Source organism: Chiloscyllium plagiosum, unplaced genomic scaffold (genome assembly GCF_037043375.1).
Source record: "Chiloscyllium plagiosum isolate Xiang-an unplaced genomic scaffold, Cpla_swu_hap1 HiC_scaffold_8, whole genome shotgun sequence".
Classification (NCBI taxonomy): domain Eukaryota; kingdom Metazoa; phylum Chordata; class Chondrichthyes; order Orectolobiformes; family Hemiscylliidae; genus Chiloscyllium; species Chiloscyllium plagiosum.
In genome coordinates, this window is record NW_028270146.1 from 105,443,238 (window position 1) to 105,461,515 (window position 18,278).

The 18,278-nt window shown below is 41.9% G+C and overlaps 1 protein-coding gene across 1 annotated transcript in view; it reads right to left on the minus strand.

The window, feature by feature from the left end:
• The window catches only part of ubr1 (ubiquitin protein ligase E3 component n-recognin 1), a 215,675-nt gene that overhangs the window by 92,740 nt on the left and 104,657 nt on the right, over nt 1-18,278 (minus strand). The window contains exons 23-24 of the mRNA XM_043698391.2: nt 3,954-4,056; nt 1,771-1,819 (exon numbers count right to left, since the gene is read on the minus strand). Of these exons, the coding sequence (XP_043554326.2) occupies nt 1,771-1,819; nt 3,954-4,056 (152 nt within the window). The remainder of the gene's footprint in view (nt 1-1,770; nt 1,820-3,953; nt 4,057-18,278) is intronic.

Consider the following 18,278-nt stretch of genomic DNA (forward strand, 5'->3'; position numbering starts at 1 on the left):
ACTGGAAATTACTGCTACCTCTCTCAGATCTCTTGGTAGAGATCCTGACACTCAGGCAGGTAACAAATTGTGAGACTGCCTGCCCCAAATGGATTTAAAATGAGTTGTACCCATGAAAACACTGTAGTTCTCACTGCACCAAAGTTATATGCTTTCATGTCACAGCTCAAGGTGATTATATGCCCCAGACTTGTACTGTGCTTAGAAAATTAACTTATAGTAGCCGTATATGTAATGGCTGCACATAAACAATAGATACCTTGCATCTGCATACTTAAATAATTCATTGCTCAATTACAAGTTCACCAAAAGCAAGCAACAGACAGCGAAAATGGAATTTCAAAACATAATTGAGATAGTTTAGGGGAGACAACAGCCTCGTGGTATTATCGCTGGACTGTTAATTTAGACACTCAAATAATAAGCTGAGGACCGAGGTTGGAAACCGGCCATGGCAGATGGTGAAATTTGAGTTCAGTAACGAAAAAAATTTAAATCTGAATCTAATGATCACCATGTATCCATAGTCAATTGTCAGAAAAACTCATCTGGGTCACTAATGTCAGTTTGGGAACAAAACAGCTATATTTACCTGGTCTGGCTTACATGTGATTCCAGATGCACAGCAATGTGGTTGACATTTAACTGCCCTCTGCGTAATTAGGGATGGGCAATACATGCTGCCCAGCCAGCAACGTCCTCATCCCATGACTGAATTTTAAAAAAGTCAAAAATTATTTAATTGTTATTTTGTGCAATACTGCCTTCACCTGAACTACACACTTAGGAACTCAGGAACAGGAATAGCATATTATGTTTCCCACTCTCTGACATCCCAAGTTGTTCTTCCACCTTCGGTTAAAATGGCTCCTTTTAAAACAAATTAATTTGCGCCTAGGAAAGGTTCCACTAGGAATGGAATCCATTGTTAAACTAGTTGTGACTAACCAAGGGAGTGGGCAAATGAAGAACAGGAGCCAGTTTAACCCACCATACCTGAGAGCTGAACAATTTGGGGAATCCCATCTGGAAGTGAAATAATCTGGGGCACTTTGTTGGGATCTGCGTCTAAGAGTACACAGCAATCAGGAAAGTACTATGCAGGAAACAGACACCAAGCACAATCAGGGGCACCTGCATTATTAAAAGGGACTGTGCAGTACAAGTAGGTCATACATGGCAAAGAGAATTAGAGGGAACATTGGTCCAGGTTTCATTACAGTAAATCTATCCTGCATGACCTCAATATATCCTTCCAACAGTTTAGTGCACAGAGATGCTCAATGTAATCCATGTATGATATGACCATTCTACCATGTGTATTGTGGTCGTCTGGATATAATGGCCAGTATTCCATTACTTCCTTTGATTATTTTCTGAATACGCTATGGCATTTTAATGATCTATGTATCTGAATGCCCTCAAAATCTAAGATTTATAATCTCTGTCCTATTCTTTTTAGATCCAAAGTTGATGACCTCACAATTGCCTTAAATGCTTGTTTCCATTCACTCACTCCGTATCTTTTTAACTTGAAGACTCTTGCTCTTGATTAATCATCCAGCTACTCTGCAGTTCTGTCTCAACTCTCCAGCATGGTGTGTTAGCTGTGGTCATACAATGGGACTTAAAAGCACTGGCAACAACCATTTAGATCTTGAAAATTACGGTATGGAAAATAAAAAAAACACTCAAGACGTCACAGACTACACGTGTTGACCCTGATAGTATCCTCAAAATACCAAACTCCTAAATTAAAACCCAAATTACCTTCATTGCTGTTGGATTGTTTTTTCCTCTTCTTCTGTTCATCTTCAGCCTTGAATAAAGAGAAAACGAATGAGACAACTAACATAAGAATGCATATTTATACACCACGTTTAATGACATATAACATTTCAAGGTACTTAACAGAAATATTATTAAACAGTATGATACCTGGTAATTGACACTTCAAATAAAAAAAGTAAAATACACTTGAAATAGTTGATACAGCGAAGACCTTTATCATTTCCAAAAACACACGTTCTTTCAATGTCCTATAATTTGGCTTCTGAGACATAGGATCTCTCACTTTCCCACTCAAACGATTCAACCCTCGAGTCACAATTACTGGCAGCCTTACTTCATCGAAGTTCCCTGGAAAAAACTGTCACACAAAGGGTATGCTTCTGCAGAATCTTGTTCTCTCTCAATAGTCCGGAAGACAAAGATTGCCTTGACACACCTTCATCCAACCACTTGAACATCAACTTTATTAAGCAGTCTGGTGGACTGTGGCGAAACTGAAGGTACAGCAGTAAAACTGTTCATTTCAGAATCCCTGCTCTAAATTTGTTTTGACTCTCTGTCCTGTTTACATGTATGAACCATTTGCAACTGCATGTAAGTATGCCTTCTCCTTGCTCCCCTCTGCTGCACATTTTTTCTATTTATTGTTCAAGAAAATTTCAATTAATCCCTTTACCACTGCTGCAAGCTCTCAAGTCTTTTTCAAGCTACAAACTAATTTCACATTAAAACTATAAGATTTCCTTATAATACTATTACATGGTCAAGATGTCTCTTGTCACAGGAATTCAAACATGCTTAGCAGCTATCACCTTTGTCCAATTCACAAAACAGGGACAGAATAACACTTAACTGACCATTAGGATCAAGCTGATGGTTTATAAGACCTATGTTCTTAGATCTTGGTGTTATCTTGGACAACATACAGTTAATCGACAAGTTCAAACATTTTTAGTTCGCTGTCTGCAGTTCAGTAATTCCTAATAGAACAAAAACCACAAGTGCAGCAGTACTCTGAAAGACAGAGCTTCGAATTTTGTAGTAGTCATCAAACAAAGGTGGCTCAGCCAAAGAACTAGCATGGCTGCCAAAGCGCCATTTCAGAGGTTGCTTACAAACATATCAGTTATCACAGCTGGAAGTCACTAACCAATGTAATAAGAAATGGCAACATTCCTTGTGGGCTGGTATGCACAACCACAATAATCAGTGGTTTGGCAATAGGCACTAATGCTGAAGACAACAATCAACGACACCTGGAAGCTTTAAGTGTGGCACTTTTGACACAGTCTGCCTCTTCAGTCATCAAAGATGGATGAGTGGTCACCCAACACGATAAAGGTTGTTTCTGCATTTTGTGTAGATGGAGGGATGCCAATAAAGGATTTGTTGTCTGCATGAGAGATGCATTGAGCTATTCGAAAATCTTCTTGTTATAGATCTTAATTAAGCTACTAGACACTTGGAGATATATCTATTTACTTCAGTCTTCCCTGTGGCAACGAGTTCAATATTCTCTCAGTTTCCACTGAATTCCATACGTGATTTGTTTGTGTGTTGTCCGTCTGAGACACAACAGTATATACATAGTTGAAAATACAGTTGAGACACTTAGAGCTCTAAAACTGAAACACTTAAACAAAAGAGACACACTTCTAACTACGAGAGATGTCTCAATCATTGTCTGTCACTACCCTGGGTTCTGTAATTCATCCGAAATTCTTCTCAACATCTCCACCATGCCTCCTGACAATGTTATTCTTCAAAGTTCTGTTGAATAATCAAGGGTTTTCTCAGGCTCTTTATACACAGGTGCCAAGTGTACACCTTATTTGGAATTACCTGCGCACATGACCAATCCTGAATGTTTTGCCCAAATGCAAGCCTTTTGTGGTAGACAGAGCAGTTACTGAATTCTTATAATCTTAGCTTTTAGCAGACCTGTATGACTCAGCATAATTCCATTCACGAAGTAGCCCATTGTAAAGCCTCTTATCAGTTCTTGTTATCTTCTGCCTTATGCAAAACATGACCACATTATTTTGGAAGTTTTTTTTAATAAAAGATACATAAGTACAACCTCAGAAAAACAATTTAATAGTTGAATTGGTATTAGAATTAGCAGTAATTAGTTCAAAGATGCAACGTGAGATAATATTTACCTTTGTCTGCTGTGACTTGTAGTAATGGTAGAAGAACAAATTGAAATGTTTCAGATATTCTGGTTTCAATTCATATACACCATGTCCAGACAATCCTGGCTTTCTAGAGAGAAGACAGCAGTTAATTGCTTGGTCTAGTTCAGTTCAGAATGCCATAGTAATCCATCCTTTCTAGTTATAACCTGAATGGGCTTTCCATCATTTAAAAATGCAGAAACAGTAGCCTAGTGGCATTGTCACTGGGCGAGTATTTCCGAAGCCCTGATTAATGTTCTGTTGAAATGGGTTCAAATCATACCATTGTAGATGGTCAAATTTGAATCCAATAAAAATCTGGATTTAAAAGCTGTCTAGCCATGCCAATGTAATGACTGTTGTCTGTTTTAAAAACCTCTGGTTCACTAATGCCCTTCAGAGAAGGAAATTTGCTGTCCTTAACTGGTCTGGCTTACATACGACTCCAGATCCAGAGCAATGTGGCTGACACTTAACTATCCTCTGGGCATTTAAGATGGACAATAAATGTTGGCCTGGCCGGTGATGCCCATGTTTCATAAATTAATTTTAAAAAAGCAATGTGCATGGTCCTGTAATTAAGCATACTCAGTTTCAAAGGAATGCAAAGCGCTGGAGTTGACTACAGAATCCACTGGAATGGTAACATATTTACACATCAGTTCACCTTTGGGCTCCACTTCACTTTTGTTTTACTCTTTTAGCCTGTGACTCTCCAGAGAAATTCATAAAACAGTGGATCTATTCATCCACAGCTGAGAGTTTAGTTCATCAATGTCAGTAACATGGGAGATTATATAATTGAGGATTGTACTACCTTCAGAAGATTTGGAAGAAATTTAGAATGGTCAAGGACCGACTTGGTCAAAGTTTACATGATTTAAGAGAAACTTAAAGGGGGCCAAGACAGAAACTACTTTTTACTGATCGGAAAGTTCAGGACCAAAGATCTGAATTAGACCTTGCAGAAGTGAAATTAGGAAGATTTGCCATGCATAAAGGTGGTAGCTCCTTGGAACTTTCCTCCAGAAATTACAATAAATCAGAGACTTTAAAGGAAAAATTGATCTGAGAGTGGTCATTTTTCTTAATCAAAGATGTGAGGAATGTGGGAAAATGTAAGGTCTATGAAGTTAGGTCACAGATCAGTCATGATGTCACTGAATGGTGGAACAGGTTTAGGTTGACTCTATGCAATCAAGAGGATATGCAGAATTTCTTTCTTGCACATTCAACAATCATAGAGCAATGTAATCTTGTGCTCAGGAGACGTTGGAAAATTCTGGCAGCAATGGGGAAGAAAACCGCACAATGCCTTGTGCCGTAGGATGTATATCCTGATAGATGACATTCAACAATTCAGAGAAAAAAATAGATGACAATAAGCCATTGCTGGAAATGCCACAGTACTCCCTGAATTACTTGCAAAGTAAAAACAAAATGTTTTTGTATCTCAGTTATAGAGACAATGTCAGCCAGTTGGTACAGTGGAAACTTCTTAAGACTAAGACCTAAAGTTATCAAAAAAAAGCATTCCATGGAAAAAGAACATGGCCAATGTGATATAACACAGCAGTTGGAAAATTGTTAAGCAAATATACCTTCTTTATTCAAAAGGAGAGAAAAAAAAAAAGCAGGAAACTATGGTCCAGTTAACTTCACATTTGCTATAAAGATGATGTTGTTATTAAAAACACATTTGTACTGCACTTTGCAATAGTTAAGACAATCAGGCAGAACATAAGAAATAGGAACAGGAGTAGGCATTTGACCCACTGAGCCTGCTCTGCTATTTAACAGGATCATGGCTGATCTGCCATTTAACAGGATCATGAGTGATCCAACATTCCTCATTCCCATTTTCCTGCCTCTTCCCTGTAACCCTTGATTCCCCAACTGATCAAAAATCTATCTCACTTTTAAAGACTCTGCTCCCTCTGTGACAAGAAGTTCCAAACCCTCTCAACTCTCAGGGTAGAAATACTTCCACATTTCAATCTTAAATTGTGTCCCCACCCCCAAACTCCATGACTATGTTCTCTGGTCCTAGACTATCCCTTTAGGTGTCGTATCCTCTGTATTTACCCTGTCATGCTGCTTAAGAATGCTATGAGATCACTTCTTATTCTTTCTAAACTGCAGCGAGTAGAATCCCAACCCATTTAGTGTTTGTTCAGAAGACAAATCCTCAACACTGGGAATCATCCTTGTGAATCTTCTGAGCTGCCTCCAAAGAAATATCTTTTGTTAGGTTAGGGGACCAAAACTGCTCACAGTATTCCAAATACCATCTCACCAGCACTTTGTACAGATCCAATAAGACTTCTCTACTCTTATATGCCAACCTTATTGAAATAAGGGCCAGCATTCCAATTAGCCTTCCCAATTATTGGCGTTTTGGCTTTGTGTTTCATGTACAAATATCTCCAAGTCCTTGAGTGCTGCAGCTTTCTGCAGTATTTTGTACCCATTCAAATAATGCTGTTCTTTTGATCCCCCTTCCAAAATGAAAATCACATTTTCCCACACTATTCTCCCTTTGAAATCTTTTTGTCTACTTACTTAACCTATTAACATTTCTGTAAATTGTTTACATCCCTCTTGCAACCTGGCTTTCTATGTTTGCATTGTCTGCAAATCTGACTCGAATAGGCTTGGTCCCTTTCTCCAAGTTATTAATGTATATTGTAAACTGATCAGTGGAACCTAGTGTGTTACTAACATGAAAACCTAGATCGATATGCCACGGAGCAGCAATTCTTGATCTGGTAATAGGTAATGAGGCAGGTTTAATAAATGATTGCAGCAAAATATCCCCTTGGCAGCAGTGAACATAAAATGATGAATTTAATATTCAGTTTGAGTGTGAAAAATTTGGGCTGGAAACAACTCTGTTTAAGTTAAATACAGGGAATTACAATGAAATGAGGATACTTAGCGACAGTGGAGTGGGCAGATAGGTTAGCAGGAGAGATCGTAAACAAGCAGTGAGAAACATTTAAGGAGACAATCATGACTCCAAGCAAAAATATATCACAGTGAGGAGGAAGGATTCTAAGAGAGAGATAAACCTACCATGGTTAATGAAATAGTATATGACAGGAAAAGTTGAAAGAAAAGACATAAAAAACAGCAAAAGTTAGGTGTTGGAAACATGTCTTTGATGTAATGTTTCTATCAGAACCTCGAGATCTCCTTCGGATAATCCGATATTCAGATAATCGAGGTTCCTCTGTGTATCGTCTCTGGACTCTTGTTATCTCATTTCTGCAGGCTTCCCATTTTTCTGCCGTCCCTTTACCTGTGAACATCTGCCCCCAGTCAGCTTTTGAAGTTTCTTGCCTAATACCGTCAAAATTAGCCTTCCTCCAATTTAGAACTTCAACTTTTAGATCTGGTCTATCCTGGAACATTAAGCTGCCAGTCCTGTCCATCCCTGAGCCATGTTTCTGTAATTCCTATGCTATCCCAGACACATATTCCTAACCATACCCTGAATTCATCTTTCCCTGTTACGTCTTTTGCATTAAAGTTAATGCAGTTTAACTTATCAGTCCTATCATGTTCTCTGCTTTGCTCCTCCTGCCCTGAATGTTTGACTTGTTTCTTTTCTCAACTGTACCAGTCTCAGATTGATCTCTTTCCTCACTATATCCCTGAGTGCCCCCCTCGAGCAGCTCGAGAAAATCCAGTAAATCTCCCTGCCAGTATATTAGTCCCTTTCCAATTCAGGTGCAATCCATCCCTTCTTGTGCAGGTCACTTCTACCCCAGAAGAGGTTCCAATGATCCAAAAATGTGAATCCTTCTCCCATGCATAAGCTCCTCAGCCACGCATTCATCTGCTCTATCCTCCTATTCCGACCCTCACCAGGTTGTAGCACCAGGAGTAATCCTGATATTACTACCCTCGAGGACCTCCTTTTTAAATTTCTGTCTAACTTTCTACACTCTCCCTTCAGAATCTCATCCTATCCCCTTCCTATGTTATTGGTTCCTATGTGTAGAATGACGTCCTGCTGGGCCCTCTCCCCTTTGAGAAATTTCTGCACCCTCTCTTGATATCCTTGATCCTGGCACCAGGGAAGCAACACACCATTCTGATTTCTCGCTGCTGGCTGCAGTAACGTCTGTCTATGCCTCTAACTAGAGAGTCCACTATCTCAATTGATCGCTTGAAACCAGATGTACCCCTCATTACATTACAGCCTGCCCTGATAACAAACTTGGCTGTTCGTGCTACATTCCCCTGAGAGTCCAGCACCCCCAGACTTTCCAAACCAGCATATTTGTTTGAGATGGGGATAGCAAGGAATATAAAAACTGACAATAAGAGCTTCTTTAAATTTATAAAAGGAAGAGGGAGAGGTCAAAATGATCATAAGCCGCTTAGAAAATGAATCTGTGGACATATCAATAGAGTCATACAGCATGGAAACAGACACCTCAGTTCAATCAGTTCATGCCAAATATAACCCCAAACTAAACTAGCCCCACCTGCCTGCTCCTGGCTCATATCCCTCCAAACCTTTCCCATTCATGGATCCATCCAAATGTCTTTTGAACGTTGTAATATTACCCGCATCCACTATTTCCCCAGGAGGTTCATTCCACACGCAGACCACCCTCTGTATAAAAACTTTTCCTTATGTCTTTTTTAAACCAGTTTCCTCTCACCTTAAAAATGTGCCTGCAGCCTTGAAACTTCTCATCTTAAGGAAAAGACAATACCATCAACTCTACCTATACCTCTCATTATCTTATAAACTTCTGTCAGGTCATCTCTCAAACTCCTACGCTCCAGTGGGATGAACTCCCAGCCTTTCTTTATAACTCAAACCTTCCATATCCAGCAAGCCCAGCATTCAGCCCATTCCCCTCAAAATCTTCCCCATCCATCCACCTGTCCAGGTGACTTTTAAATGTTGTAATTTTACCAATCTCCACCACCTCGTTCCATACACACACTACCCTGTGCATGAAAATTCTGCCCCTCAGGTCCCTTCTAAATCTTCCCCCCCCTCATCTTAAACCTATGTCCTTTTGTTTTGGATCCCCCTACCTGGGAAAGGGACCTTCACTATTCACCACATCCATGCTCCTCATGATTTTATAAACTTCTATAAGCTCATCTCTCAGCCTCCGATGCTCCAAGGAAAAAAGCCCTAGCCTAGTCAGCGTCTCCTGATAGCCCAAACCCTTCAATCCCAGCAACATTCTTATAAGTTTTTTCTGAACCCTTTCAAGTTTCACAATATCTTTCCTATAGCAGGAAGATCAGAATTGAGTGCGGTGCTCTGTGCAGCCACAACAGGGCACCCCAACTCTTTCACTCAATGCACTGACCAATCATGGCAAGCATGCCAAATCCCTTCTTCACCACCCTGTCTACCTGAGACTCCACTATCAAGGAACTATGCACCTGCATTCTAGATGCCTTTGTTTGGCAACACTCACCAGCATCCTACCATTACCTATGTAAGTCCTGCCGCTGTTTGCCTTACCAATACGTATGGGAAATAACAAATGGCAAAGGAGTTAAACACATATTTTGCATCGGTTTTTATGATGGAAGATCTACCAAACATCCCATTAATACTAAACAATACGGCGAAAGAGTCAAGTACTATCACCATCACTGCCCTATTCAATATAGAAGAATTAACTTAACAGTTGCAAGACTGTTGATAGGTTTTGTGAAAGGGAAATAAAGTCTGACTAACTTATTAGTTGCAGCTCTTTGAAGAAATAACATGCAGTGGTTAAAGGGAAACTGGTGGATGCACTATAAGTAGACGATTTCCAGAAAGTATTCAATAATGTTTCAAATTAAAGATGATTGTGGAAAATAAAAGCTCATGGTGCAGAGGGTAATAAATTGGCATGGATAGAAAATTGACTGGCTAATAGGAAACAGATATGAATGAAGGGATGGAAGATACTTTTCCAAATTTCTGATGAGACAAAGATAGATAGGAAAAGTAAATTGTGAAGAGACCATAAGGAAGCTACAAAGGCATGTAGTTAGACAGGCTAAGTAAGTAGGAAAGATCTGGCAAATGTAGAAAAATGTAAAACTGTCCATTTTAACAGCAGCAAAAATAAGGTGTTATTTAAACAAAGAGCGACTGCAGATTCTGTGATATAGAGAGATCTGAGTATCCTAGTGCATGAAACATAAAATGAAAGTATACATGCACAGCAACTAATCAGGAAAGCCAACACAAATATTATCATTTATTAGAAAGAGAACTGAAGTCAAAATTAGGGAGGTTATACTTCATTTGTACTGTGCATTAGTGAGCCCATATCTGGAATATTGCATAGTTTAGTATTGGGCTCCTTATATAAGGAAGCATGGAAATGTTTGGAAGCAGTTCAGAGAAGACATATTAGATTGGTACCTGGAATAAGTTAAAAATCACACAACACTAGGCTATAGCCCAACAGGTTTATCTGGAAGCACTAGCTTTCGAGGCCCTGCTCATTCATCAGGTGATTTGGAAGCTCGTGCTTTCTCAAAACCTAGTGCTTCCAAATAAACCTGTTGGACTATAACCTGGTGTTGTGTGATTTTTAACTTTGTTCATTCCAGTCCAACACCAGCACCTTCACGTCACGAATACCTGGAATGGTCAGGTTCTCTTATGAGACTGGGTCAGGTCAGAAGTCACATGAACCCAGGTTACAGATAAACATATTTGTTTAAGATCACAAACTCTCAGAGCGCTACTCCTTCGTCAGGTGAAGAGAAGCATATAGGCACAGAATTGATAGGCAGAGACATCAAATGATTATATAAGTGATGTGAGTGGAGTGTTGAAAGGCTGAATTACAAGTCTCTGCAAGTGATCAGAAGTGTCAGACAGTGTGAGTAAAGTGGTGACAGCTGAATAACAAGTGAAAAGATGACGTATGATGTAATTATTTCAGTTAGAGAGATAATTACAAAAAAACAAAAATACAATGGTGCTGGAGACAAACCAAATGGCTGGAATAACATGATAGATCTAAGAGTCGCATGCCAATGGTCTAACCGAAGTAACAAGCAATCCAAAACTGTACACCCTGATTAGGTGTAGAGATCATAGGTTATAAGACCATAAGACCATAAGACATAGGAATGGAAGTAAGGCCATTCGGCCCATCGAGTCCACTCCGCCATTCAATCATGGCTGATGCACATTTCAGCTCCACTTACCAGCGTTCTCCCCGTAGCCCTTAATTCCTCTAGACAACAAGAATCTATCAATCTCGGCCTTGCAGACATTTAGCGTCCCGGCTTCCACTGCACTCCGTGGCAATGAATTCCACAGGCCCACCACTCTCTGGCTGAAGAAATGTCTCCGCATTTCTGTTCTGAAATGACCCCCTCTAATTCTAAGGCTGTGTCCACGGGTCCTAGTCTCCTCGTTTAACTGAAACAATTTCCTAGCATCCACCTTTTCCAAGCCATGTATTATTTTGTACGTCTCTATTAAGTCTCCCCTTAATCTTCTAAACTCCAATGAATACAATCCCAGTATCCTCAGCCGTTCCTCATATGTTAGACCTGTCATTCCAGGGATCATCCGTGTGAATCTCCGCTGGACACGTTCCAGTGCCAGTATGTCCTTCCTGAGGTGTGGGGACCAAAACTGGACACAGTACTCCAAATGGGGCCTAACCAGAGCTTTATAAAGTCTTAGTAGTACATCTCTGCTTTTATATTCCAACCCTCTTGAGATAAGAGACAACATTGCATTCGCTTTCTTAATCACGGACTCAACCTGCATGTTTACCTTTAGAGAATCCTCGACTAGCACTCCCAGATCCCTTTGTGCTTTGGCTTTATTAATTTTCTCACCATTTAGAAAGTAGTCTATGCTTTTATTCTTTTTGCCAAAGTGCAAGACCTCGCACTTGCTCACGTTAAATTCCATCAGCCATTTCCTGGACCACTCACCCAACCTGTCGAGATCCTTCTGTAGCCTCCCCACTTCCTCAGTACTACCTGCCTGTCCACCTAACTTCGTATCATCGGCAAACTTCGCTAGAATGCCCCCGGTTCCCTCATCCAAATCATTAATATATAATGCGAACAGCTGTGGCCCCAGCACCGAACCCTGCGGGACACCGCTCGTCACCGGCTGCCATTCTGAAAAAGAACCTTTTATCCCAACTCTCTGCCTTCTGTTAGACAGCCAATCCTCAATCCATCCCAGCAGCTCACCTCGAACACCATGGGCCCTCACCTTGCTCAGCAGCCTCCTGTGTGGCACCTTATCAAAGGCCTTTTGAAAGTCTAGATAGACCACATCCACTGGGTTTCCCTGGTCTAACCTACTTGTTACCTCTTCAAAAAATTCCAACAGGTTTGTCAGGCATGACCTCCCTTTACTAAATCCATGTTGACTTGTTCTAATCAGACTCTGCTCTTCCAAGAATTTAGAAACCTCATCCTTAATGATGGATTCTAGAATTTTACCAACAACCGAGGTTAAGCTGATTGGCCTATAATTTTCCATCTTTTGCCTTGATCCTTTCTTGAACAAGGGGGTTACAACAGCCATCTTCCAATCATCCGGGACCTTTCCTGACTCCAGTGACTCTTGAAAGATCTCAACCAATGCCTCTGCTATTTCCTCAGCCACCTCTCTCAGAACTCTAGGGTGTATCCCATCGGGGCCAGGAGATTTATCAATTTTAAGACTTTTTAACTTTTCTAGCACTATCTCTTTCGTAATGGCAACCATACTCAACTCAGCCCCGTGACACCCTTTAATTTTTGGGATATTACTCATGTCTTCCACTGTGAAGACTGACGCAAAGTACTTGTTAAGTTCTCCTGCTATTTCCTTATCTCCCATCACTAGGCTTCCTGCATCAGTTTGAAGTGGCCCAATGTCTACTTTTGCCTGCTTTTATCAAAGGGATGGTGTCAAAACAAGACAGTAAGGGAGATTTTACAAATACAGAACAGCATGGTGAGGTTACATCAACCCAAGATCATGAAGAAGACCGTCTTCGTGGATACAGGGCTTGGCTATCAGTTTCTGCTCGACGATTCTGTGTTGTTGTGCATTTCAAAGGCTACCTTAGAGGACATTTACCACAAGTTTGGAGGCTGAATGTCCTGGACCGCTGAAGTGTTCCCTGGCTAGGAGGGAACATTCCTGCTTGGTAAATGTTGCGCAGTGTCAATTCATCTGTTGTAGTGACTGCATGGTCTTGTCAATATACTATGACTTGGGGCATCTTTGTCTGCAGCGTATGAGATAGACAACATGGGCTGAATCATAGGAGCATCTGCCCTGTACATGGTGGGTCGCATTCTCATTGGTGATGGTAGTATCCATGTAGATGATCTGGCATGTCTTGAAGAGCTTGCTGTGTTAGGATTGTGTGGTGTTGTGGTTGGTGTTGTTCTGAACATTGATCTGTCTAAGGATTGGCAATTGTTTGAAGGCTAGAAATGGAGGCATAGGATTGATCTTGGTGAGATGTTCATCATCATCAATGACATATTGAAGGTGGCAAACAGCATGGCATCGTTTCTCCACTCCAAAAAAAACTGGAAAACGAGGGGTACTCTGCCGATCGTGCCCGGTGTCTTATTTTTAATTTTCTGTAATTATCCCGCTGCGTCAATTAATAAAATCACAGCTTATCTCTTTACTTGCTACTCAGGTGTTAACACTTTACTCACATTGTCTGACACTTTTGATCACTTGCAGAGACTTGTTATCCAGCCTGTCAACACTCCATTTACACCATTAGTACCATCTTTTGATCTCTCTACCTAGAAATTCTGTGTCAAAAAGTGTGGCCCTGGAAAAGCACAGCAGGTCGGGCAACATCCGAGAAGCAGGAGAATTGATGTTTTGGGCATAAGCCATTCATCAGGAATGTGGAGGGGGAACGGGCAGAGATAAATAGGAGGATGGGAGTGGGGCTGGGGAGGGTAAGGTGGCTGGGAAAGCGATAGGTGGATGCAGGTGGGGAGTAACAGCAATAGGTCTGAGGGGTGGGTGGAGCAGATAGGAGGTTAGGAAGGTGGACAGCTAGGATAGGTCAATAGGTGGTGCCAAGTTGGAGGGTTGGATCTGGGATGAGGTAGACGGAACTGTTCTTCAGCCTTAACGACTTCTCCTTCAAATCCTCCTACTTCCTTCTGATGGGTTAGGCTTACATCCACTGCAGTTTAGAAAGGTAAAAGGAGAGTTGATGGAAACGTACAAGATCCTGATGGGCCGTCACATGGTGGATGTGGAGATAATGTTTCCCCCTTGTGGAAGACGCCAGGACTAGCAAGTCAAAAGGGGTGTCGATGTAAGACAGAAACAGGCAGCAGGAAGGAGAAGTAAATGGCGGCACGGTGGCACAGTGGTTAGCACTGCTGCCTCGCAGCTCCAGAGACCCGGGTTCAATTCCCGCCTCAGGCGACTGACTGTGTGGAGTTTGCACGTTCTCCCAGTGTCTGCGTGGGTTTCCTCCGGGTGCTCCGGTTTCCTCCCACAATCCAAAGATGTGTAGGTCAGGTGAATTGGCCTTGCTAAATTGCCCCTAGTGTTAGGTAAGGGGCAAATGTAGGGGTATGGGTGGGTTGCGCTTCGGCGGGTCGGTGTGGACTTGTTGGGCCGAAGGGCCTGTTTCCACACTGTAATCTAATCTAATCTAAATTGATTCTTGGTAAGGTTCATGTTCAAGAAGGGCAGTAGAGATGACCCAGATAATTATAGACCTTACTTCTGTTGTAGGAAAGGTTTTGGAAAGGATAAGAGATAAGATTTATAATCATCTAGCAAGCAACAATTTGATTTCAGACAGTCAACATGGTTTCATCAAGGGCAGGTCGTGTCTCACAAACCAAGGTGACCAAGATGAGGGTAGGGCAGTTGACGTGGTATACATGGACTTCAGTAAAGCCTTTGATAAGGTTCCACACGGTAGGCTGTTGTAAAAAAATGCAGAGGTATGAAATTGAGGGTGATTTAGCAGTTTGGATTAGAAACTGGCTTTCTGAAAGAAGGCAGCGAGTGGGTGGTTGATGGAAAATATTCAGCCTAGAGTCCGGTTACTAGTGTTGTGCCACAAGGATCTGTTTTAGGACCACTGCTGTTTGTCATTTTTAGAAGTGACTTAGACGCAGGCAAAGGTGGATAAATTTGCCGATGACACTAAAGTCCATGGAGTAGTGGACAGTTTGGAAGAATGTTACAGGTTGCAGGGGGACTTGGATAAACTGCAGAATTGGGCTGAGAGGTGGCAAATGAAGTTCAATGCAGCTAAATGTGAGGTGATGCACTTTGGAAAGAACAACAGGAAGGCAGAGTACTGGATCAATGGAAAGATTGTTGGTAGTGTGGATGTGCAGAGGGATCTTGGAGTCCATGTACATAGATCCCTGAAAGTTGCCACCCAGGTGAACAGTGCTGTTAAGAAGGTATATGGTGTATTAGATTTCATTCGTAGAGGGATTGAGTTCCGGAGCCGCAACATCTTGCTGCAACCATACAAAACTAGTGCGGCCACACTTGGAATATTGTATACAGTTCTGGTCCTCATATTTCGGGAAGGATGTGGAAGCACTGGAAAAGGTGCAGAGGAGATTTACCAGGATGTTGTCTGGTCTGAAGGGAAGGTCTTATGAGGAAAAGCTGAGAGACTTGGATCTGTTCTCATTGGAAAGAAGGCGGCCAAGAGGGGATTTGATAGAGACATACAGGATGAGCAGAGGATTAGATAGGGTAGACAGTGAAAGTCTTTTTCCTAGGATGATGGCGGCAGCTTGTATGAGGGGGCATAACTACAAATTGAGGGGTGATAGATTTAAGACAGATGTTAGAGGCAGGTTCTTTACGCAGAGAGTGGTAAGGGTGTGGAATGCCCTACCTGCTAACGTAGGCAGCTCAGCCACATTAGGGAGATTTAAACAATCCTTAGATAAGCACTTGGATGATGATGGGATAGTATAGGGAGACGAGCTGAGAATGGTTCACAGGTCGGTGCAACATCGAGGGCTGAAGGGCCTGTTCTGCACTGTATTGTTCTATGTTCTACAGGATGTGAGCATTGTTTATTGTCCATCCCTAATTGCCCGTGAGATGGTGGTGACAAGCTGCTTTCTTGAACTCTGCAGTCCACGTGCTGTAGGTAGACTCTCAATGCTATTATGGAGAGAATTTCAGGATTTTGATGCCGTGATGCTGAAGAACAGCGATATATTTCCAGGTCACGATGGGAGTAGCTTGGAGGGAAAGTTACAGGTGGTGGTGTTCCCATTTATCTGTTGCCCTTGGCTTTCTGCATCATGACAGTCATAAGTTTGGCAGGTGCTGTTTTAGCAACCTTGGTGAATTTCTGCACATTTTTGCTACTGACCATCAGTGCAGAGACAGACTGAATGGTTGAGGACATGGTGCTAGTCAAGTGGGCTGCTTTGGCCTGGATGGAGTCAAGCTTGAGTGCTGTTGGAGCTAAACTCATCCATGGTCCTGACTTGTGCCTTGTAGATAGTGGACAGGCTTTGGGGAGTGAGGTGGTGAGTTACTCGCTGCGGGATTCCCAGCCTCTGACCTACTCTTGTATCCACAGTATTTACATTGCTAGTCCAGTTCTGGTCACTGGTAACCCCCAGAATGTTGATCATGTGGGTTTCAGGGATGGTGACCGTATGTAAGACAGACAGTTCTTGATTAGTAAACAATCAAAGGATCTGATGAGAAGGAGAATGGTGTCGAGGAATATATCAGCCACAACCAAATGGAGCAGGTGGACTGAATGGCTTCTGTAAGTTACCTTCCAAAAAGTGAAGAGGCCATAATACGATTTCCTCTTGTTGGAAACCGTTACTGCCTGGCAATTATGTGATGCAAATGTTACTTGCCGCTTGTCAGCCCAAACCTAGATATTGTTCAGATTTTATTGCAATTGGGCATGGACTGCTTTAGTGTATGAAGAACTGCAAATGGTGTCGAACATTGTGCTACTGTCAACAACATCTTCACTCTGACCTTCGAATATAGGAATGGTAATTAATGAAGCAGTCGTAGATGGTTGGGCCTAGGACACATTACCCTGAGGAAATCCTGCAGAAATGTTCTCGAACTGAGATGACTGATTTCCATCAACAACAAACGTTTTGTTTTGTGCCAGGTTTGACTCCGATCAGTGATGAGTTTTCTCCATGATATCCATTGATTCCAATTTTGCGAGGGTTCCTTGATGCCATATTCGGTCAAATGCAGCCTTGATGCCATGGGCTGTCTCTCACACCTCACCTCCAGAGTTCAGTTTTTTTTGTCTATGTTTGAAGGCTGGACTGAGGTCAGGAGCTGTATGGCCCAGGTGGAACCCAACCTGAACATGCTTGATAGCACTGTTGATGACACCTTCCATCACCTTACTGATGATTATGGGTAGACTGATGGAGCAGTAACTGGCCGGATTGGATTTTACGTACAGGACCTACCTGGCAACGTTTCCACATTGTTGGGTAGATGCCACTTTTGTGGCAGTACCAGAACAGCTTGGCTAGGGGCATGGCAAGTTCTGGAACACACAAGTCTTCAGTACTATTGTTGCATGTTGTCATGGTCCATAGCTTTTGCAGTTTAAGCGCTTCCAAACATTTCTTGATATCACGTGGAGTGAATCGAATTAGCTGAAGACTGACATCTGTGATGCTGGAAAGCTCTGGAGGAGGCAGAGATGGATCACCCACTCGGCACTCTGCCTGAAGACTGTTGCAGAAATTCAGCCTTACCATTTGCACTGATGTGCTGGGCTTCCCCATCATTGAGGATCTGGATATTTGTGCAGCATTGTCCACTATTCAATTGTTTAATAGTCTACCAGCATTCATAACTGGACATGGAAGGACTGGAGAGCTTAAGTCTAATCCATTGGTTGCGGAATCACATAGCTCTATTATTTTCTGTTTATGGTGCTTGGCACACAAATAGTCCTGTTTTCTAACCTCATCAGGTTGATACCTAACTTTTAAGAATGCCTGGTGTTGCTCTTAGCATGCCCTCCTGCACTCTCCATTGAACCAGGGTCGACCTTCTGGTTTGATGATTATCATAGTCATAGAGTCACAAAGGTCTACAGCACACAAAATGCCCTTCAGCCTATTGTTTCTGATTGGCACATACCTGATGAAGCACTTGACCCATAGCTTTGTATGCCTTGGCATCAAAAACATCAAAATGTTTCTTAAATGCTCGGAGGAATGCTGTATCTACCAGGCAGAGATTTTAGATTCCCTCCAGCCTTGGTGAAAAACATTTCAACATCCCCACTAGCTTTGACCTAACCAAAGTCCAGC